This window comes from Rhynchophorus ferrugineus, unplaced genomic scaffold (genome assembly GCF_030347505.1).
Source record: "Rhynchophorus ferrugineus isolate W39M unplaced genomic scaffold, kcgeb_rfMv2 rfM2, whole genome shotgun sequence".
NCBI classification, from domain to species: domain Eukaryota; kingdom Metazoa; phylum Arthropoda; class Insecta; order Coleoptera; family Curculionidae; genus Rhynchophorus; species Rhynchophorus ferrugineus.
In genome coordinates this window covers 13,553,479-13,577,787 of record NW_027472581.1, presented here as the reverse complement: position 1 = coordinate 13,577,787, position 24,309 = coordinate 13,553,479, and the positions used below count along the sequence as shown (strand labels likewise).

The following is a 24,309-nucleotide window of genomic DNA, read 5'->3' as shown; positions in this document are numbered from 1 at the left end:
GACGAAAATCTGAGCTGACAAGACTCGAAATTAAACAACTGTAATGATTAGTCGGAAAATACTTCCGGCTAAGTAAAGTCAAAAGACTAAGATCATTCAAATCTAAGATCAAAAAAATGTATTTATTAGTCAATAATAAAGTATATTTGGGCTTATAAGGAGGCAACAGGGGATTACTATAAGGCATTAAACCGGCTAGAAACTACTAAACTAAAGTTATTCGATTAATTACCAATACTTATCTGTACGCAACCAACAAAGAACTGCACAGTAACCTCGAAATAAAATGGATCAATGAAATTATCCAGGATTTCGCGGAGAATCAGAGCAATAATAAAAAAAAATTAATTTGAATAAAGTGTATAAACATTACTATCGACTTTACCTCAAGTTAGTCTAATTTAATTTTAATTTGGAATATGCATGCTAATGTACAGCATCCTAATATGTTATACGTTGATATATACTCAAAAGTTATTGAAAACCGTTGACAATCTTTAAATAATTTAATGAATAAGTAACTGTTCACTATACAATGTAGGCAATCAATGACAAGAAAATCAGGCCGCAAAACTGCAAATAACAAAAACTGAAAAAGTACCGAACTGTCATTTACAAACCGGGTTTTTTAATTGAAAAAGTAACGGTACCGCATGTAATTAACTAAAACGCTTCATTATAAACGATAATGCATTTAAAAAATAAGTCATCGTTTTAGTAGCTATTAAAACGGTGACTATTAAGCGACAAATCAACATATAAATAAACTTTAAAAATAAATAATTTTAATTACAATAACAGCAAACATTTAATTACATTCCAACCTATTAAATCAAAACAGAATTTCAGCAATTCTTGACAAAATAACGAACGATTTTTTTTCCACTTCGGCTATACCGAAACGTACGTAGTAGGCGCTGCGCCAATTAAAGGAACTGCAAAATAAAAACAAACAAAACTGTAAATATATTTTATTCGGTTATTAAATATTTACGTAAACGATACGTAATAGTGAAAGAAATTTCATTTATTTTGATTTGTGATGGCATCTAAAACTGATATTTAACTTTGACATTTTAAATGATATTTGACTATTTTCTACGGTTATAAAATAATGTAAAATTTATTCAAATACAAAACTTGAATCCATCATTCCACGCCTGAAGAGAAGGAAAAATTTAAATATAGGATTAAAAACGACAAGATAAGATCTTAAGTGGTGTAGGTATGTTATATTTAGTGTCTTGCTCCCTATTTTTCTGTCTCTGTTGAGTCTTCTTGTTTCGGCTGGATTTTTTCTCTATTCTGCGGTATTATCTTGATACATATATTGTATGTATCATACGCTATAAGTGTCCCCATAATTTGAGTTATATCTTTTCTTGTACTCTTCAAATGATTCAATTTTAAAATATTTTCTTACATCTTTACTTCTCGTACTTTCCATCTTTCGCTAATTTTTCTGAAACTTGTTAGATTAATTTCTACTGCTTGTATTCGTTCAATTTATATTCGTTGTGCTTGATTTTTTAAAAAATTAATTTTGTTATTTACAGTGTACAGATTTATGGTGTTTCCAATTCTGGCTTTCATTTCCTTCTCTTAGTTTCCATTCCCTTCGTCTTCCCAGATATTTAAATGCATTTACTTGTTATATTTTTACATCTTCCAGTTAGAAATTTATTTCTTCTGGCTCTCCTATCACAATAACCTTCGTTTTGCTTTTATTCGTTATCATTCAGAATTTTCTTGGTGTCATATTTAATTCAACTAATATTTTTTATAGGCCGTCTGGTTTATCAGTCTATCTATTAATATTAAAACAGAGTTAGGCTTACACTTCATCTTGTCTTAGACCTGCTGTGGTTCATACACCTCCAATATCATGTTATCTGCAGTGAAATCATTCGTAATTATCTTCTTGCCTTATCAAATGCCTTCCCCAAATCAATGAAAATGTATCCAATATTTTTAAAGAATTTGAATTTAACCTTATAGAAAGTGTTGAAAAAAATCATGGAAAAGAAAAAATCTCAATAAGCGAAAATAATAAGGACTAAGAAGAAAATAGAGCTTAATTAACAGAAATTGATAAGTTCTAAAAACTGTTAAAAGCTAAATTTTGTCTGAGTATAATAAATAAATTAAAATACCTTCTTATTGTTAATATTACGTTTTATACTCACATTTTCCTAAATAAAATCAATTTGTAATTTGGATTGTATGATAACATTTTTATACATGAAATAATAAGATTATTAGTTTAATTTTTTGGCGATTTAATATCATGACAGTAATTCGATAGTTACCTAGGTTAATACTTAGATTACCTAAGTTATACACCACAAATTATTATGATCAAAAAGTAGTTAAAATGTAAAACAAAACGTATTATTTATTTTTTACTTAAGTAGTTACGTTCAGTTGTTTGACTTTTATTTTAATCTTCTCATTAGACACAAACAATGTCTTCGAAGCAGTTGTTCTAATGACCTTCTAATGAGAAATGTTGGTGGGCTGTTGATTTTGGTAAAATTACGTTAAAAATGGTACCAAAGTTACAAATAATGACGAGGTGCATTAGATGATGGTTAATTTGATTAGTTTGGATGGCGAGAGCTGTTGAATGCCATTGCGAAAATACTTGTTGATAAAAATTATCGTATTTAGTATGGAATTAACCTCGTTATATTTTAGTATATTGCTATGGTATCTAGTTATATAATGTTCCACTTACTCAAATTCTACTGAACCATTTACGAATTTTAGAATACGAAACAATGGTAATTTTTTTTTGCTGTTAAATAAGACAATGCTATATACCACAGTCATGTGAAACATAACGAATGTGAAAAAAGCCATTATATATGTAAATTCAAAATGAACAAAAGCTTATAAAATAGAACTTGCCTAAACAAGAAAGTATAAATATAATAGCATGCATATTCTTGTTCATCAGTTATATTTGATATTCGGGAGTATTTTTTTCAGCATTTTGTCTATCAAATGACAATCCAGCTTTACACAGTCTGATCATTGGCTTGATTGAGAGGTTTGACAGATCTCAGGAATTAAATAAAGGCAACCTACCAATAGAACAACCAGAATATGCTTTAAACATAGTTAAAAAGTACATGAGTGAAGGCGATGATGGTTTAGTTAGACATCCGATAGAATAAAGCCCGATAGAGCTAGAATATTATGGGCTGTAATATATCACCTTTTCTAAGTTTTATTATTCCTTATATCAATATAGATTAACGTATAACAATGATATACCACCTCAATTTCGGCTAAATAATGTATGTTTATTGAATATTTAGAAACAGAAAAAACAAACACAGAATTTTTTTTATTTAAAACAAATTAAAACTAAAAACACCTTTACCAAGAACGTCATTGATCAGTGCGGTATAAAGCCAGTCCTTACTGTGTTATGAAACTCACTTCTGAGGAACATTTACTTCAGCAAACAATTGTTATTTGACGTTTTTATCATGTTGTATGTGAGCTGAAACCTTGAGCAGTTTTTAACATACTTACTATTTAAAATTTCAACAAACATTTTAATAATGCCTTTTTGAAACAAAATTCCTCACTTCCACCTCAGTAAAATAAGTGTACGCAAATGCTTAGTGACGAGCAAAGGGGTGAGGTAATTTTTCAGGTACTAGTGTTAGAAAATGCTATCAACATTACATTTAAAAGTCTAGTTTAAAAGATAGGTTACTTTGAAAACGGCTACTAAATTAAATATATTCAGCATTGATGCGAAAATATATCCGTATGTCCAAATTGGCACTTAGCTAGGATCTGTCCAAAAAATCATTATAACTCATTTACATAATGCTGAAGGCGTTGAAATTGAGTAATTGTTAAAATGGGTCAAAAGCCATAACGACTCACAAGCACTGCGAAGTCAGGATTCAAGCTAAAACTAGAGATATCATTAGGAAATTGAAATAAAACAGTTCTAATACAACCGCTTTAATATCTAGACATAGCACACCCTGATCATCTCTTCTTTTGGTATCTATCAAAACTCTCTTAGTGGAACTAAGCTTCTTTTAAAAGAAGTTCGTGAAAATCGAATAAATATCGAACTATTGTGGAAATATATTTTGTTCAAAAAATATAAATGTCTTGAACTTTTCAAAAACAGAACGAGTTATTTTTTAAATAATAAATACTAAAAGCAAGTCACTACTTAAAAAAAAATGGTATATGCTATTTTGTCACCATAAAACAGTTACCATTGACACATTGCGGTTCACACAACGCTTGTACAATATAAACAAAAATTACAACACCCCATACAATTTTTTACTACTCTGGGTATCAGTAGTACCGTCTTATGTAATGTTCCAATTGTGCAAAGTTTATTGAATAATTAAAAGTATGCCTAACAGTTTCGGCGTTTTTGTTTCGCAAACCACCGTTATTATTCACATTTATGGGAAATTTCTAACAATTCATGGGAATTACGCTATTAATTCTTACAAGAAGATGATGATAAACTATGCAAATTACAGAACCACCTAATTTTACCATATATAAACTTAAATAACCAAGTAAAATAATATAACAATATTATAAGAAAGTAAATATTCTATTTTTTTCCCTAAATATAGTATACCACAATTATAAACCACAATAAAATATCCAAATGAAAGTTAAAATAAAATATTATTGAGGATTAATTATGTGACACAAATTAGATGAAATAAAAAAAATTGATCGCTATTGCTATAAAATATAACTATTTTATAATAGCGGGATATATATACATTATATAAAAATCACTTACCTTTTATATGTGTTGGCTGTTTGATTTTTTCTTTTGGAGAGAAAAGATTGCGCTTATTTTTAATCTCGTTGGATGAAGATGGACTAACAGCATTTTTCTTATCTAAAATGAAGAGAAAGTTCATTAGTACCATAGTAGATGTAATGTATATAAAGATAACACAACATTATGTATTGTAACGTAACTAACATCAACATCAACTTGGTCATGTCATAAAATTTGCTAAACTAATGGATATTATATGTTGTTTAAAAAAATATTAAACGGAAATTAATCAACATTGTCACTTCATTAACAGCAACTACAAAATATTTAACGATAATATAGACAATTTCAATAATAAAAAATAAATGGGCTATAAATAGCTATCAATAATTCCAAATACTCATTTTGATGAACCGTTTTGAGTTTTCAGTTACAAAAAACTTATCTTAATTGTCTGTTATATCAACATATATCCAGAGAACACTAAACATTTTTATTTAAACGATAAGTTAAATACCAATTGACATCGAATAAACCGACAATGACAAGTAATTTTTATATCAAAAGTGAGGTTATTTAAAATTATTATATTTAAACATTTTGTTACAAGATATATATCATCAACTTCAGCCTTCCTTGGATCGCATACACGTTCTAGTCAGCTGTTTCGAACAATCTGTAATCTACGGAAGTTCGTCTAACAGAAAATAATCTTGTTAATCAAAAAAGAAAAAACCGGACAACTGTTGTAAAAAAACGAACCAAGTACTAATTATACACTTATAAAAACCATACTTCCTACATTTACGTTATTCGAAAGAAAAAACTGTTATGTCATTCTGGCTAACGTTTTGTTAATTTTTACGGATTAACATATATTTCCATTAGTTGAATTTGATACTATTTATAGACATAATGTATTCGTGGTTGCATAATCAACCTAACAACATTCTCTATTAAGTAAATGTTACCTTTGAATTAATATTAAAATATTTTTATGAAATTAAATAATTCTGCCAAAAATAGTGTAAATATAAAATGATGATGTTTATATCGTAGTGTTATGTGTTGACATTTAAATATTTGCGGAGAATAAACATGTATAAGTGCGAACGAGTTTAGATAAGATATTTGCAATAACCCAAGATTATTTAATAATTTAGTAATAACAATGATGTTTAAAATATATTATCTCGATTGATTAAATAATTTAACCTAATTAATAATGTACATTAATAGATTTTAAGCTTATTTTATAATCTATGCAGTGATTACACAACGCGCGCACAGCCACAATATATTACTGGTTGCCTAGCAATACACCGAATTTAAATCTAAGGAAATTAAATATATTATCTAATAATAGAGGATCTGCATTTTGAATACATATTTAACATATATTATTGGTATTTCAAGAAAAAAGTTATACTGAAAATAAATTCTATGCTATTTTTAAATATTTGTAATCACTTTGTACAAAATCTGGTACTTCTGTGTTTTCTATGAGAATTAAAAGATATTTCTGTGATTAAATGCGTTTATTATTTTAGAATGTCAATGTCAAGGACGCCGGCAATGTCAAAATAACACGTGCTTTTAAAATAAACCACGAAATGGTTTTGTTTTTATATTACCCTTTCTTAAAAAATCACTGAGATTTTTAGGCTGCAGTAGACCTTGATCATATTGATTCTCGAAACAAAAAAATCTCGTTAAATTATAATGACGTTATACAGCAAAAATTCAGAAAGAATGAATTACAAAGTTGCGGTTCTATACTTACTTTCGGCTAAGTTTTGCTGATTTCTTGTGGTTAGTTTATTCGGAGTTAACACTTGTGTTACTTGGATAGGCTCCCTTTTCTTAGCGGAACCTGAAACAATAACGAACATGCAATGAAACATCGAAGAAGGCGAAAATCAATGAAAAAAACACTCAGAGTTCACCCCGACCCTTACCAGATCTCTTTCCGAAACCATGAATTCGTTCTCTACGGTCGATCCTTTCGGATGATGACCGAGATAATTTATCTTTGGACGGCTGCTGGCCCATTTTTAATGCCACTTATTCAATTCATCACTGACAGTTACTCAATTAGCAAAACTGCGTTGCACTTAAGGTACGAAAACTATAAGTACGGACGCACTATCACAGTTAATGTTGTCTTATATGCTGATGCATTATGTTACGATTCTGTAAAAGTAAAAGGTTAAGGTCTTTGTTTTTGTTCGATGCTTAAAATATTGACGATAAGAGATATCTTGTTTGTATGTGCTTACGTTCGATATTGCTAAAGATAATGATTTCATTGAAACAAATTCTCGGTAATTTGTTGATACATATTGTTTAAAGAAAGTGCATCTCAAGTTTTGTGTTTCATTCATTTTTAGTATTTGATAGCCCTTCAAATACAACGCCAAAATAAAGTGCATATACTAAGAAATATATATTAGTTCTGACTATAGAAAGGTTTGTTCTTTGTATTTCTGACCAGATGATTATGAATCCAAATTTGAAAGAGTTTTGCAAGATTCTGTTTCTAAATATAATGATTAGAGTTTAAGCAATAACCTATACCTTAAAGAAAAAATATATAATGAGAAGAAAATATAGTTTAATAAATATAAATAAAATTAATAAGTTTAATATTGTAATCAGCAAAATTTTTTTAGTTAGTTTTACATTAGAACCTTCAAAAGACTTAGTAATAGTTTTTGAAAGAGGAAGCCTTGAAAACTAAAAATTATAACATGTTTTTTTTTTAGATTTTTTCGAAATCGGCGAACCTGTGCCTTCAACTTCAGTTTGATGGTAACCAGGCAGTACAGCACCAAAAGATCAGAAACTAAGTGTATATGTGGTAATCATAATTGTTTGTTTTGGTGGATGGTAAATGGATATATAGTCAATTCAAAACAGTACTGACAGTACGTGTGTCAAAATGTGTCTGTCTAAAGTTGTAAATTCGTTTTACAGTCAAACAATATTACCCTTCTCATTTCAGTCTATTTAAAAATAGATAGAATGCTCTCAGAGAAGTTCGAACATGTAACCGAAAGAGCCTGCAAAAGTTGTCCGTTTGTCAAACGTCTGCAAAATTCTTCAAAATATAATTACGGGTCAATTATCTGGCAAACGTTGTTTTAACGATTTGTGTTAATAAATTGCAAATCGCCCGAGTTTTTATTGAAAATATTTTTGCGCGTTGCAGCTGCACTGAATGGCCACGGTCACTAAAATATCTCAAAAAATAGAAAACAATATAACCTTAAATTCACCAAAAAGAAACCGTGTTCATACGAAACAGGTGACCAGCTTGTTGTTAGCTCTATCAGAGATCAAATATACGAAATGTAAAAAACAGTAAATAGTTTTTTCAATCGAAACTTAATGTAATACAATTATTTCATAGAAAAATGTTAATCTGGAAAATATCTATAAAATGCCAAAACATATACCACTATTTGAGGGATGTAGAACATCCATTCATACACTGTTGGGTAATATAGGATTTAAGTGGTGTAAAGATAACCCACGAAGGGTTTTAATGGAACTTCCAGAGATTTTAAAAGAATACAATTTTTAAAAATAACAAAATCAAGGAAGAATTATTATATCAACTTATATATTTAAATGAGACATACATATTTCAGAATGGTACATTGGGTCGCTCGTGGCGATGATAAATAAATATAGTGTAAAGACAACAAAAGTTGATGGAAAAGGTAAACGTTGGAATAACTATCGATTATGTTCTGTTTGAATTATTTCAAATTGTTACTCGGTAAATATATATGGAATATTTAATTGCATTCTATGTAATTTACTTTTTTAGAAATAAGCTTAAGAAAAGATACATGGTAGATCAGATTACTGAACGTTATGTCTTCCTCCCTATCACTGCATATTTAATCCAATTGAGTTGATATGGTGTACTGCAATAGACACTCAGGTCGAGAAGGATATTCAAACCAGAACTGTCTTGATTTATGGAAATATTCATTGTCGAAAATAACACCTTCGGTTTGTGTGAGCTCGATCAGACACATTGAAGAAAAAATTGACAAACGGTAGACCCTTGAACAGTTTTTTATAGATTGGAAATAAACAGTTTAGTTATTAACTTGATTAGTGTTTCTTGATTAGTTGTAAAAGACAGAGTGATGAAATAGGTAACAACTGAAGGTCAGTATACAATTAATATACTTTAATTGTAGGAAATTGTATTATAGAGTGTGAAAGCTTTATGAGCATGTGTGTTATTGTTCAGAATATACATGAACATTTGGTTAACATGTATGAGGAGAGAAATAATACTAACTCTTTTAGATATGGCAAATACATTAAGGAGAATGCAGTGATTAAATGTAGTTTTATCAAGAAAAATGTATACAGGTAGTAACAGCACAAACTAAAGAGAAATATAGTAATATTATAATGACTCTACAAGGATACAGTGCATTGAAAGAAACAAGAACTAAGCGTAAAACATAAAAGGCTCTTTAATGAAAGTAAAATACATTACTCAGATATACAATTGTTAATTAGGTAGACTAGGCTTTCGGGGGATACCACTACATGAACAAAACGCGCATAGAACGCTACCTATACTAGTGTGGAAAAAAGTTCAATGCATATATAATAAAACAACCCTAACCTATAAATATAAATATTGTGGCTTTATAACATATATAACATTTTTGTTTCATTATTTTATTTATATTAAAATTTTGTGATAAGTCATTGCCAAAATGTACCAAAACTCAGAGTTGCTGCGACAACATTGCGACGTTTTGACAGGTCTCCCGTGTCACTACTGTTTTGAATAGACTATATTTTTATATTATATTCCCGCTTGTTGCGCTGGTGGTTTCGAAATGCTGGATATGGTCATTTATTTACTCGAGATCGATTTTCATGTTACATTGTGCTATGAGCTAAATGGAGATCAGAGAAAGAAGAAAGTATGAATGAGATCCAGGTGACAAATTTATGAAATTTGATGAACATGTACCATTATACTTAAAACTTATACAAGAAATGAATAATAGTAATGTCAAGTCTTTAATTTCATCAATTATATTACGTTTTTGTATGTATTTTTTATATATTTTAAAGTCTGCTTTGTTACCAACAAGGGTCTATCTGGACTGAATCTACAGTTTAACGTGGGCTTCGAACCACGGTCCTCGGCATTAAGTTGGTAGGCTTAAGGTTGGTAGCACTAAGGTGAGTGACCAGCTTAGAGACCATCCCAGAAGACATCCGGTCTTATTGAGCCTGGTTAATTGCGCAACTGGGATGGTTCTTCCTTGTCAGATTTTCCACTGTAGCCTATAAAGACATTTACAATTACAATCACAAACATAAAACACATTTATGCCTCAGCAGGATTCGAACCCGCGACCATCGCAACATTAGAAGGACTGTCTTTTCGCCTTGACCACTGCGTCAATCAAACTGAATATGCTTATGCATGAATATAAGTATCAATGTAAATAACTGATGAACAATCTAACCTAGTTGTCAGAAAGAGTGGTTTTGACATTTCTTTGCATGAAATGACTTCGTGGCAGTTATTCAATGTACATAGATGTAAATGATCAATACTTAATTGCATTTTCAAAGCTTATTCTTTTGCTTGTTTATTTTTGTTTGAAGAAACACATCAAACACTTTTGTAAGCTTATGTTGATACTGTTCAGTCGTATCACAATTGTCGGTTTTACCATCTTATTTAAAATAATAATAGGTTTGATGTCAATGATTATGGCCTGAAGAATCAAAAGATTTCGACGGCAATGAATAACAAAATATATTGAATCAAAACACAAATAATTTTACAGCTTAGCAGCTGTTGAATGAACTGTTACAAGTCGTTTATTATATGAGATGGTAAAGATTCAAGCGGAGAGAAACCTTTTGTTATGGCAAATATGACTGGCCACGAAAAATGGATCTAGAACAACAAGCTCAAGCCTAAAAACTAGGGTTAGACCAGGATAGCCAAAAAGAATTGCTGTGGTTTGTTGGATTGTTGGATCAGCGGATCAAGTGTAGCGTATTAGGAGTTAAAATTGAATGAAATTATCACTGAATCCCTATTAAACATGTTTTTTTCATAACATAAAACTCTATTTTTTAGACATGGTCTGGAAGATACTTTTTTAATAAATGACTTTTTTTTGTGAAAAAAAAATACCAGAGTATATGCCAGTGACTAATCCATTAATATTATTACCATAACATCCAACTTATAATTTATTTCATTTTCTACGGTACCATATAAGTACAAAAATAATAAATATATTAGAATGTTAAATAATAGTTTTTCAAAATTATCCAACAAGTCAATTCTAGTATGATAACCTTTTCAAAAATGCTATCATATTTATAATCTGCTATTATATTTATTACATATTACATTAGATATGCTGAGTACAATTTTATAATGATTAAAAGAAATATTGATCGCTATTGTTCTATTGTACCAATACTGCCATATTCCAAGATGCCAATGCGCCCGTTCAAACCGCCAAAATGATTCAATCTTGGTTTGAGGGGCATCAGAATATAATCAAGCATCTTCTCCGGTCAATATAATCTCCAGACCCCGATATAATTGAACCATTATGGGGAGTTTGAGTACAGAGAGTGAGCTAGAGTAGACGGTGGATGTTTTGCTACAAAAATTCCATTGAAAACTATTCAGACACTCTACTAATTTATTCCACGAAGAATTGCAGCTATTTTAAAAGCAAATAGTGCCTCAACACTCAGTCAATAAATAAATATTGTGTATATGTCGATTCATATTATTTTGCCCATCCCATATATATATTCCAGAGTCACGAATGACATTTAAAAAAAACAAAGGTAACGTTTATCGACCTGATAGTCGATCTAAAATAGCCCCGAACTAATGAAGAAGTCTCCTATAAGAAGAATCACTTCAAACATTCTGTTGGCACGTCCTCAAGTTAACAACGGCGAAATTATATATAGCACCCAGCCAAAGACGATTAAGCAATGGTAATCTAATATTATTAAATCATCATCATTAATCATCACCCGTTCTAAATGATTTTCATAAAAGCGTAATGCTCTTAATTGCAAATGGATACGGATCGCCTTTCCACTTTAAACGCAACATATGTTATTACGCCAAACCTTTTATTTTCGTGCAAAACCTGACCTTTAACCACACCCTGTAAATAATATCGAACCTTTTACACCATGGAAACTAGCTAATGCGACTTATAAAGTAAACGACATGACTATTAATGTCATAGAATGTCCAATAATGAGTGTAATATTATTTATATACACGGTTGTAATTTCCTGGAATTAATTTTAATATTTTCAGATGCATGAAAATATATCTGAAAAAATAGTCAAAATGTTATAGCAATAAATATCTAAATTATAATATGATTTTTTGTAGTAATGAAAATAATTGAAACCTTCAAAATAAGTACAAAGGCAATGTTCATTGGAACCTTCACCATTTTTACCATTTTAACGGTTAATACCCCCTTACTTACTTAATACCATTTAAGAATATGCTCTGAACAGAATATTCCAAAATTTAAATTATTTACGCAGATTTAGTGACACTGTTTTAGTTATTCAGCGTTTAAAAAGGAAACTTCAAACGCTTTTTCCTCCAAAATTTTTTCGAGAGGGTTGATATGATATTTCAAGTTTTTATATATATATATATATATATATATATATATATATATATATTCTCGAGTCTCCTTTTACCAACTATGGGTTATCTGGACTGGGCCTAAAGTTTAACGTGGGCTCCGAACCACGGTCCTCAGCATTAAGCCTACCGACTGGCGAGTGACCAACTTTAGAAATCATCCCAGAAGACATCCGGTCTTACCCAGCCTGGTTACTGGCGTGACTGGATCATTTTCCTTGTCGGATTTTACACTCTTGCCTAGAACATTCACAAATTATAAACAATCAGAAACATAAATTTACGACCATGCCTCAGCAGGACTCGAAACGGCGGCTATCGCAACCGTAGGAGGACCGTCCCATCGCCTTTACCACTGCGTCACCAAGCCGGCTTATTTCAAGTTTTACTGAACCAATTTACTTGAAATTTGTGTGCGCCTTATCTATGCATTTTTTTTGGCGTGATTTGGATCATTTTCTTTGTTGAATATTGCACTCTTGCCTAAGGACAATCACAAATTTTAAACAATCATAAACATAAATTTACGACCATGCCCCAAAAAGATTCGAACCTGCGACTATCGCAACAGTATCTCAGAAGCTCTTATTGCAGCAAAGGCTGGCATCACTGTATATTAAAATTAATTCTATTATTATATTTATCCTTGAAACACGAAAGAAGATTACTAAATCATTCTAACGTGGAAGCAATACAACTGCTGGACAGCGCAGAGGATGTCAGGAGAATGAAACGAACAAAACCATACGAACTTGTGTGAACATTTAGTGTGTATTATTAGTGTAAACTATAGCTATAAGTTAATAATTAATTAATAATTATAATTTTATAATTGAGGAATACATACTGATGTATTTTCTCGTACTCGTCTTGCTTGTTAATTAATCCAAGCACATAGGAAAAGTAGTAATAAATTAATTGTAATAATAATAATTAAGATTGTACTAAGCGTATTTAATAAAGATGTTATGAAAAAAAAATTATTATATTTATAATATTAAAATTACTAAAACGAATATTACAAAACTATGTTGTTGTAAGTTTTTGTAATTTTTATGGTCCCAATAAATTACAGATACAAAAAAATATATATGAGGCCCGAACTAATCATTTGTTACGGAAATCCAGTTAAACTAGAAAACTAAATAATCCCATTATTGTTCCTGATGTTTTGGCCACCCACTGTATTTAATCAAAAAGGAGAAGTACCAAAATGCTGTTAAAAATATATCGCTAAAATTATAATGAGCGCCTTCGCCATTCTAGCAGATATTGTATTTTATAAAATACTGTGAAGTTAACTAATACGCACGTAAACGTTCTACAGTTTCATTTCAGGTGATTATAACAAAAAAGACATACGTTGACTCACGCCGGTTTCCAGAAATGAGTCTAGCGTTCTATTTCCAGATGCACTCCAAGAAAATTATAGGTCACTGTTTTAGCGTTTTCGTTTTAATAGCTCTTCGGGAATTTTTAGTTTTGCCGGGCGGAAAATAAAACGACTCGGTTCTTCTCGACTATCTTTTTTTTAAATAGGTACCTGAGGCACGTGTGATTTATCGGTTGCAGGTGAATGTGGAATAATTATTCAGGTTAAAATGTCACGGAGCTCATAAAAGCGCTGTGTGCGAAACAGTGTCTTGGTCTCTTAGGTTATTGCCTACTGAGATGATCTGATTCATAAACATATGCTATTTATGGTTTACTGTTGCTATGAGACTTGTCATAATAGTTTTTTACTGGTATTGTTCTTCTGTTTGGTATTTCGTTCAAAGCCCTCTCTTTTTATTTGGTTTTTCTTCTGATATAAATGAGTTAGTATACTTTTATAGTTTTCTAAATTCTTTATTGTAATAATTAAAAAATGTATAACATGTGTCATGTATAACGATTGTTTAAAAATTAGAACCCAACAAAAAATTAAATTATTTTATGGACAACATCGGTCTAAACATTTTCGCACATGGGACATCTGTACTTAATTTTTGTCGCTTTTGTAGCTGGAAATAAGAATAAGATAAAATATTTTTAACCAACCAATTGAAGCGATATCAAAAAATAAATAAGGAGCCCACTAAAAATTAAAAAATAATCAAACTTAGATTTTTAACATAGAAAAAACATTTTAATATAATAAAATGTACATAGTCGTTGTAATAACTACAAAAATTAACAAAAACGTTATTTAACCTATCTACTACACATATTTTATAATCTACTATATACACACAATTTAGCTTAATACATATCTAAAACTATTTATTTATTTACAATATTATTTGAACTACTACCAACTGAACTTTGAAGTAGTCGGTGCCGAACCCCAACAGTCATATTATCTTAGATTTGATTTTTGTTGGTAGTAGTTAAAATAATATAGTAAATAGTAAAATAGGTTTTTGTTTACTTTTATGTAGTTATTACAACGATTATTACGTACATATTTTATATTAAAATGTTTTTTTGTGTTAAAAATCTAAGTTTGATTATTTTTTTACTCTTAGTGAGCTCCTTATTTATTTATTGAAGTCGGTTAAATTTTTAGGTTAAAAATATTTTACTTTTCTCTTTTTATCCTTAGATATTTATTCAGTAAATTAGGCAGTTACTTTTACAGTTACGTAAAAGGAAAAAATAGGAATAAAGACACAATAATTGAAAATAAGGAGCGCTTGAGGCCCCGGGGATCGCTACCTAGCTTAGGTAATTTGACAAATGTTATAAGTAAACAGCAACAAAAATGTATTGTCTCCGTCGGGAATCGAACTCGCAACCTCCGTTTGGGAGCTAAACGTTTTAACTATTACACCATAGAAACACTGGTCAACAATATTTCTACGGAGTCTTATAACAGGTCAATTGAAAAGTCCCCCGCCTGACATATCAATGGCGCTACTAGAACTAAATCCACATGTTTTTAGTTAGCCCTCAAAATATGCGTGTGTAAATTTGACAGCTGTCGGGTCATCAAGCAAGTTTGTGAATTATAGCATTTTGAGTAAAGCAACTTTTGTTATTATGAAAAAAATGATTAAAAAGGAATTTCGCGTGTTGATAAAATATTGCTTTTGAAGGGAAAAAATACAGTTGAAGCAAAAAGGTTGGTATGCTAAGTTTAGCCGTGGTGAAATTAGCCCCGACGACGGTGAACGCAAAAAGAGGTTATTACAGACGAAAACACTTAAAAAATCCACAACATGAATTTGAATGACCGTAAATTGAAATTGAATGAAATAGCAGACACTCTAAAGATATTAACTGAACGTGTACATCATATTATTGACGAATATTTTATGAGAAAGCTGGGTGCCGCGCTAACTCACTTTTGACCAAAAACAATGGCGAGTTGATGATTCGGAGCAGTGTTTGAATATGATCAAGCGTAATAAACCCGAGTTTTCGCGTTTGATCCCAAAAGAAGCGTTTCCATCGATTAATACCTTTAACTGTACTAGTGACAAATTTCAATATTAAAAAAATGTTTCTTAACCGAAATGAAGAAAATACAAAGTTAAATAAAAAACCGTCTTTAACAACAAATCAAAGCAGTTTCTATCTGTTTATTTTTATACGTATTTCATTGAGAACAAATAATATTCTTTCAAGAAAGCCGGGTAAACAAACAGGAGCCGTTGAAAGTTTGGCTCAAATCCATCATATTGCGTTAAAAATAAACGGGCGTCATTTCTTTCCTGTATAAATAATTTCCGGATCGTTTAAGATGAAAACAACCGTACACAACTTCCTGTCTGAAGCTCAAGACCTTAGAACTAGTATACTTGGAAATAAAGTTAATCTGGCGGCGAAGAATAGTTCCAATCCGACAGACAAAAGATAAACAAGCGTAACCTTGAACCTGTGGGGACCAAGAACGACCGCAGATTCCGCTGCGGATGGTACGAATCCCATCGGTGCCGCCATACCAGACCAACGGATAACGATTGTTTTGTATTGTCGTTTTTGTTTGTGCAGGAATAAGGAAAATAATCAATTACTGAACTAGGCTATGTTACAGATAAGTAAAAGTGAAAATAGTACTACCAAACCGGAATTATTTTGTAACGAGTGTTGCTGGAGTTAAAATATGTTATAAATACTGTTCTTACTATGTTTTTATGTTTAACAAACTTTTCTTTAATAAATTTAGTATTACTTTATAGTAAATATTTGCATTTTTGCACTTAAATTTGCCTTTTAAACCAAAATGAATGCAGCTTTTTTTTGATCGAATCAGTAATCGTGTTAAAGACATATTTCTGAAAATGTTTCGATATTAGATCTAGTAGAACGAAATCCACGATTTTTCCCTGAGTACCTTCGAAAAATATGCAAGTGAATTAAGCGCGGAAACAGACAAAGATTACTCGCTATGGAAAGCAACTCAGAGATTTAAAAGATCAATTATTTGTGTATGACCTATTAAAATGGTCGTATAGAATGGGTTCGACGCAAGGATAAAAAGGCCGAATTATTCGCAGAACATTTAGCTGAATACATTGCAACATATTGCAACTGAGTGACATAGAATCCACAATAAATCCTCTATGTCAGCCCGATGTAGTTTAAAAAACCTGACATACCTGTAGAACGAGTTGGATTTTACAGACCCATTTCGTATTAAATCATTTATAGAACCAGATTTCCAGTTTGGATTTCGAAATCACCACTCAATAACATTTGAAATAAATAAATACTGCCCTAAAATATTCCTGGACGTCTCACAAGCTTTTGACCGTGTGTGGTATTTGGGATTAATCTAAAAATGAGCAAGTTGCTGCGACAGAATAACTGCCGACTATTGGAATCATATCTTTTCGAAAGAAAATTTAGAGTTTAGAGGCATTCTCACCACTTAAACCTATTTCGGCTGGAGCTCCCCAGGGGGAGTCTTGGGACCACTCCTGTTTCTGCTCCACGCTATTGATATCCCAACAACAAAAGAAACAGTACTTGGAGCCTTTGCCCTTGTCGCCGTTAACATGACAAAAGATATATCTTCCTAAAGCTGCAGAAAAACTGCAAGTAGCAGTTAACAAGATTTATAAATGGACTAGAGACTGGAAAATACTATTTGGTTAATTTTTGAAATATACGTAGCAAACTTAAAATATAGTGGCATGTCAGATTTCCCTTTTTGTAGACTCTTATATATTGTATTACAATCAGTGACATTTATTCTTCATCAGAGGATGGATATGTACAGTTTTAAAATATTTCAAAAATAATTTCTCAAATTTTATGACTGATTATAGTTCAAAAGGCTGAGTTATCACTGGTCAAAGTTGTTGACAGTAAATATTCTGAACAGCAGAAGCTTTTCTCTACCGACTAACTACTCCATGATAATTTAGTTTAAAAAAACCAGGTTGTTGCAAGGGAAGATTTCTTGCCAGAAATTAATGTTTTTAAATAAATTCTAAACGTAGCAAGCTTCTTAAAACTACATACACAAACTACATAAAACTACAATAAAAACTACATAGAGTTTCATTTACTGACTCTTTGGTTCTTTAGTTTTTTAACACCATAATCTTGTAAAATAAAAAAACACCCTTCTTACACTACTACATAAAATATACAAATACATTCGACATTTTAATCAAATTTCCATTATCGATATTACGTTCCATTTTAAATGTTCGAAATAATATAACGCTGCCAGATTTTCGAGGTTATGTATCAACAGTGAAAATATCTTCTTGGTATCTATCACCTCTGCAAAATTTTTGTATTTTTTAACACCAACCAATCAATGCTGTGAAGAGGATTCGAACCCTGAACAATTGTAGCAGTAGAAGCCGGTAACACAGCGCATATATATATATATATATATATATATATATATATATATATATATATATATATATATCGAAGAAAATAAATCTGGAGGAAGTTTTCAACGAAGTGATTTTTCATTTCAATCGTCGTCGATAGATTTTACGGTTGTACCCGACTCTAATTGGACGTGACGTGTTAATACTTTTATTGGAGTCTCTTGGGCCGTTTGTTACGTTACGTCAAGCGGTTAAAAGGACTCGAGAGTAACTGATAGAAAGGGAAACCCGATGGAAAGTCTGAAAAAGAGAAAGGAAAATACGACCCGTAAGTATTTATTTATTTTATATTCACGTCACAATAAAATGTATAAATTATTATATATATTTAATGTTAATAATATAAACAATAACTTTCATATTTTCAGCGATGTATTTGGAAAGTAATTTTTTTCTTAAATCATGAGATGCGAGTGTTGTTGGCACTACCTATCGCTCGCTATTCATTAATGGCTTCAGAAACTGTATTTTTAATATATAGAATTCATCCATTAGACCCATCTTTGGAGTGTAAATTAACTTAAAATAATTTTGTCGATATAGTCAAAGATCGTCATAATATTTTGGTGTGAAAACTTGTATGTGTAGCACTCTTTACATTTCTTGTTTCATCAAAAGAAAAAACGCCGCTGAAAGTCATCGTTTGCTGGTGTTGGAGACTTGGAACATACTCCAATCACAAGAACACGTGAAGAGTGGCTTTAAAAATTCAAGGTGTTGAAATCACTTGGAGGAGATGTGTTTTGCATCCGTCATACTTTCCAGACTTGGCTCCATCAAAAAACTACCTTTTAACTTCGATGGGATACCCATTTGGAGACCAGCACCGTATCGGCTTCAAAGAAGTTCAAAAATGACTCGATGAATGGCTTAGCTCAAGGAAGTAATTGTTCTTTTGGAATATATATTGGCCAAATATATTTAACTATTCATTGTAAATAACGTATTTTCGTTACAAAAAACGGAAAGGAATTACCAACACACTTGGTAGGTACCTCTAAATTGTGAATTAGGTGCATTTGACAAGTGCTTGCTAGAGTGATGCCTTCAAGAATCGCAAGATTTAATTTCTGCTTCGGGCGTGGAGAGACCGCCAATATTTTAAGCAGAAATATAAAGTTTGATATAGAATAAGCATCTGAGACTAGATAACAATATGACACGATCCCTATGTTATTAAAAAATTAACAGTTTTTATGAATTTCCACAAATTCATACAACAAAAATTGTTAAAATAAGGTAATTGTTAATGAGATCTTTAGTTCTAAGTTAATTAGTCGATCTAGCTATAAAAATATCTAATTCTAGTAGAAGTACATGTTCTTTTCACTGCACCTCTCCATTTAATAAGAAAAACCTGATTAGGTAGTAATACGACATAGTAGTAATACGTAATGTTTATGTAATGATTTTAGTCAGTACCGTTAACTTAACACAATCTATTAAATCTAATTAATAATTAATTTAATGGATTTAGGGAATTTTTCATACCTACGTTAAGTAAGTAGAGTGCTTTGAATTATTTTCAACTTAATTATTTCGAAAAATTCGATTTAATTGTAAACAAATAACAAAAATACAGGAAATCCATTAGGTATAGAAGATGATTGAAATGTTATAAGCCACTGCTTTATGTTTGATACAAACATTTATTATTTTGCATCATCTCAATTAAGACCTAGTACTAGTCAATCAACAGATTTAATCGCCATCACATTAGTTATAATAAAAATTAATAGCTGTTGTGGTTCATGTTTTTTAATAGCCAATTTAACAAAGAAAAGTATATATTCAAATATAACATATGAATCATCTTAATACTTAATTATAGTTTTAAATTTATTTTTCATATATATCAAAGAACTTGTATTTAAATTACCAAAGATAAGTAATGTTAAATTATAAGAGCAGATCAAAAAGAAAAGAAGAAAAAACATGAATTAAAATACAAAAAAATGTATTAGTTAATCTAAATTATCCGTACATAATAAGTTTAACTGTATACAAGCAAATATTAAGACATATATGGAGCTATGGATTGAGTTGTGGGGATATTTTGCGAGAAGTAATATAAGTATTAGTAGTAGAATAAAATCCTGCGAAGTATTGTAGATGCACCTACATACTATAGGAACAATTCCTTACTCTGGAACCTTCGAATTCCAAGGAAATTAAAAGAGCAATAAGGAAAAACGAAGTAACGAGCCACTCTTCAATAGCACTGAGCTTGACAGCACAGACAGTTTATAAAGTTGAAAATATAAAGAGTTGAAATACTAGCTTCATTATTTCAGAACAAGAAAACAAGTTACATTTCTTTATGACATTTCCCTTTAAATAGTACTTAACTGAAGTAAGATTTTTTGCTACAGTTTTTCATTGAAAATTATTCCCGAAGGTTTCAAAGATTTTTTTAAATACTTTCAATTCTTCTTTTTACTAACGAGGGTTTAACGTGGACTCCGAACCACGGTCCTCGGCATTAACCCTCAAGTGACGAACTTAGACACCATCGCAGAAAACACCCGATCTTACCCAGCCAGGGATAGTTATTCCTCGTCGGATTTTCCATTGTTGTCTATAGAGACCCAGCAGGATTCAAACCCGCAACTGTCGCAAGAGCAGGAGGACCATCCTGTCACCCAGATATTTGTTTTGCTTCAGGCCGTAGTAATTCAATGCAAGATGTATGATTTGTGTAAAATACTGTAATAGTAATCAGCCATAAGTCATAAGCCACTACTCGAAAATGTATGTATGTAACTTTGATCTTAATTAAATGAAGCTAATCCTAATAATCCTAATCAAAATCATGTCAAATATAAAGTTTTTTAAAAACAGTAAGTTGAGGATTGTTATTAATATTTCATGGTATAAATCAAAAACAAAAACACTTTAATTCAATGATTTCCTTCTTTGTTATCCTAACATAATATCACACAATTTATTCACCAATTTTTTAGTTCAAAGGAACACAAAACGATTTTGCATCAAAAAAAGAAGCTTAGAAAATGTTATTTTGAGGTAGATGAAGATCCAATGTGTGGAAGAGGAATAGTAGATTGAAAAAATTTAATTACAAAATAATTGTAAAACTTAGACTGCCCATAACTTTATTCGAAACATTAAACGCGCTTTTTTAAACTACTTTTTCGACAACTTGATGTGGGCTTTGTCTATGCATTTTCCTATCATATCAGGGGTAATAAAACTCGATTTTTTACTATTAAAAAAAATCAAAAAATAGTTAACAGCCGTAATTTTCAGACATTTTTTAAAAATTTTTGTGTAATAACAACACCACTCTAGAAAATTGTTTTCTTTTTCTTGGTTTTAGATTACTAAGAAGGTTGCAATCATTTCAACGATGGTGTGTCCTGTCTCCTGTCTTCATTAGCCCATATCTTTTAATACAAATCTAATTAATAAATAGACAATACAATATTATTTACTTTTTTGAAAAAATACCTCCTTAATTAGTAAGTAGACATATGTTTTTCAAGGCTGGAAACTTATTAATTGATATACCAAGATAATTTATTTATATCCTGGAATATATAATAACCTCACAAACAAAGAACTAACAACATATATAATTAGAAACTCGTTAAATAAAGTGATCACTTCCAGAAATACAGATGTTCTATTATACTAGTAGAGCTCTATAAATAAATATGACCAATAAATAATATCCGCCCCATATTTTATTATTTGAATACCGATATGCATTCTCTCTTAATTTTGGCATCAATTCAAGGATGCATGAACTAATCCGAGGTACACTGAACGGATTATATGTAACGTGAAACGTTCCAAAATATACGTTCGATAAGTTGACATAAAGTTTATTCAATCCAGTAACATATTCGCTGCAAAGTCTTGAAATTTATTTTATTTTAATTCCTTATTATAATATTTATTTAAACATGGTTTCTATGTAGCACAAGATTCTATTCATAGATTTAAATATAGTTAAACATTCATTGATATAAATAAGATATTATGGCATTTTTAGGGTAAATGATGTGGCTCGGTGAATGGAGGTAAAACGAAATGAAACAGTGGTGTTTACATTATGTGACCGTTATTTATTGGCAATATAAAATATATAAAATAGATAACACGGATAGCAGCGGTGTTGCCTGGTGAGGAGGCTGGGCAGTCGATGGTGGCAGGTCTAAACCAAACGATGGTCGGTTACTGAATGATCGAAATACCCTTCAATAACATCCCGGATAAACGTCTCGGGGTTGCCACCAGCTATTCGTTATCGTGTTCTAGTTGTCGCTGTTGGCACCCCGCTCGTGTTCAATATCTGGGATTATATTTGTGGGTACTTTCTTGACCGTTATTCACGATGACCACGATGTAACATTCGACATGCCTCAAGGTCGCTATACATTCATGAAAGTGGGGTATTATTAAAGCACTTTTAGGCAGCTAAAAGAGATATTAAAATTCGTTGCATATGTAAGCTGTCAGTGAAAGCGTTTGATCAACCCTTATCACCTTCAAGTTCCCTCAAGCAATAAAATAATCATTGCTTTCATTAGAAATAACATAAAAAAATTATTTCTCAAAATTAAAAAGATATCAGAAACAATGTATCTTCAACAGGCCGCCGATGTATTTTTCAGAACAAAGGCCTCTGCTTTGTTGTCGAAATAGTACATTTTTAATATATTTTTCTAAAAATCCAGAAAATTAAAGCTACCTTAAAATTATCATGCAAAGGCCTCCTATAAAAATGAGCTAAGCCAGAGATGACCACCTTGAAAGAATTTTTCAACCCCACACAATGAATGACATTAAATCATTACCCTGCACCAATGGATAGGAAAGGATGAACATTTTATTTGTCATTTTGACCAACGTTAAGAAAAAAAATGGTGTTATTAACAAATAGCGCAATGTGGGCTTATTATCGGAAAAATATTAAAAGAACTTCCTAGAAAAATTCTAATTAAGATCACCAACATAATAAATGCTTCATTTAGACTACAATACGTACCAAAACTGTGAAAGGTATCTGAAGTAAGTGAAATTCCTAAACCAGGATACCACTATTATCGATATTGCCCAAATTATTTGAGAAAGCTTGAGAAACATTTTCTACTAGTTAATATTTTATGATATCGGTGATTTTATGAACTTGATCAATCGCATGAGGGTTTAAAGTGTAAGATTAAAATGACTCTCCATGATCAATTATCAAAAATGTCATATATAACTGACTGATACTTCAGAGTCAAACAAGACTTTGTTTATTCTGACTTGAGGAAAATGTTGAGGTTGCTCATGGCAAGATGATAATAAATATATTTAAAGACAACTATCGATTAGGTTTTGTCAGTCATAACATTTAATCATTGCAGACATATAGTTCTTCATGCTGGAAACAGGAATGGTTTTATTCCTGGTACAGAATCAGTGTTTTCCTCTAAGTCTAAGGGTGACTACCATGAAGAAATGAACCATAACTTGTTTCTGCAGTAGTTTGAAAATCAGCCTTTAAAGAACTTGGAGGAACTATCAGTTATTGTTATGTACAAGGCACCATATCTAACATATATATATACATACATATATATATATATACATACATATATATATATATATATATATATATATATATATATATAAATATGTATATGTAAATTATTGTGGCTGTAAAATTAATTGTAGTTTTAAATTCTTCAATAATAAATGCATTTGATGTACTATAATGTTAAAATAAATTATATTTAATAGAATATTTGTTTTGTTTAGAATATTTGAATAATTATTTTATTTATATTAAAATTTTGTTATATGACAGTGCCTGAATGTACTAAAACTCAGAGTAGCTGCAGCAACATTGCGACGTTTCCCGTGTTACTACTATTTTGAATTGACTATAAGTATCTTGGCATAACGCTTGATGTTAAACTCAGATGGAAACAATATGTTAAAAAAAATGTGAAGAACTT

At 30.7% G+C, this 24,309-nt stretch overlaps 1 protein-coding gene across 4 annotated transcripts in view; it reads right to left on the bottom strand.

The window, feature by feature from the left end:
- The window catches only part of LOC143191833 (uncharacterized), a 401,964-nt gene that overhangs the window by 136,615 nt on the left and 241,040 nt on the right, over positions 1-24,309 (bottom strand). For all 4 annotated transcript variants that reach the window (XM_076397253.1, XM_076397254.1, XM_076397256.1 and 1 more), the window contains exons 4-5: positions 6,576-6,665; positions 4,808-4,909 (exon numbers count right to left, since the gene is read on the bottom strand). In XM_076397253.1, the coding sequence (XP_076253368.1) occupies positions 4,808-4,909; positions 6,576-6,665 (192 nt within the window). The remainder of the gene's footprint in view (positions 1-4,807; positions 4,910-6,575; positions 6,666-24,309) is intronic.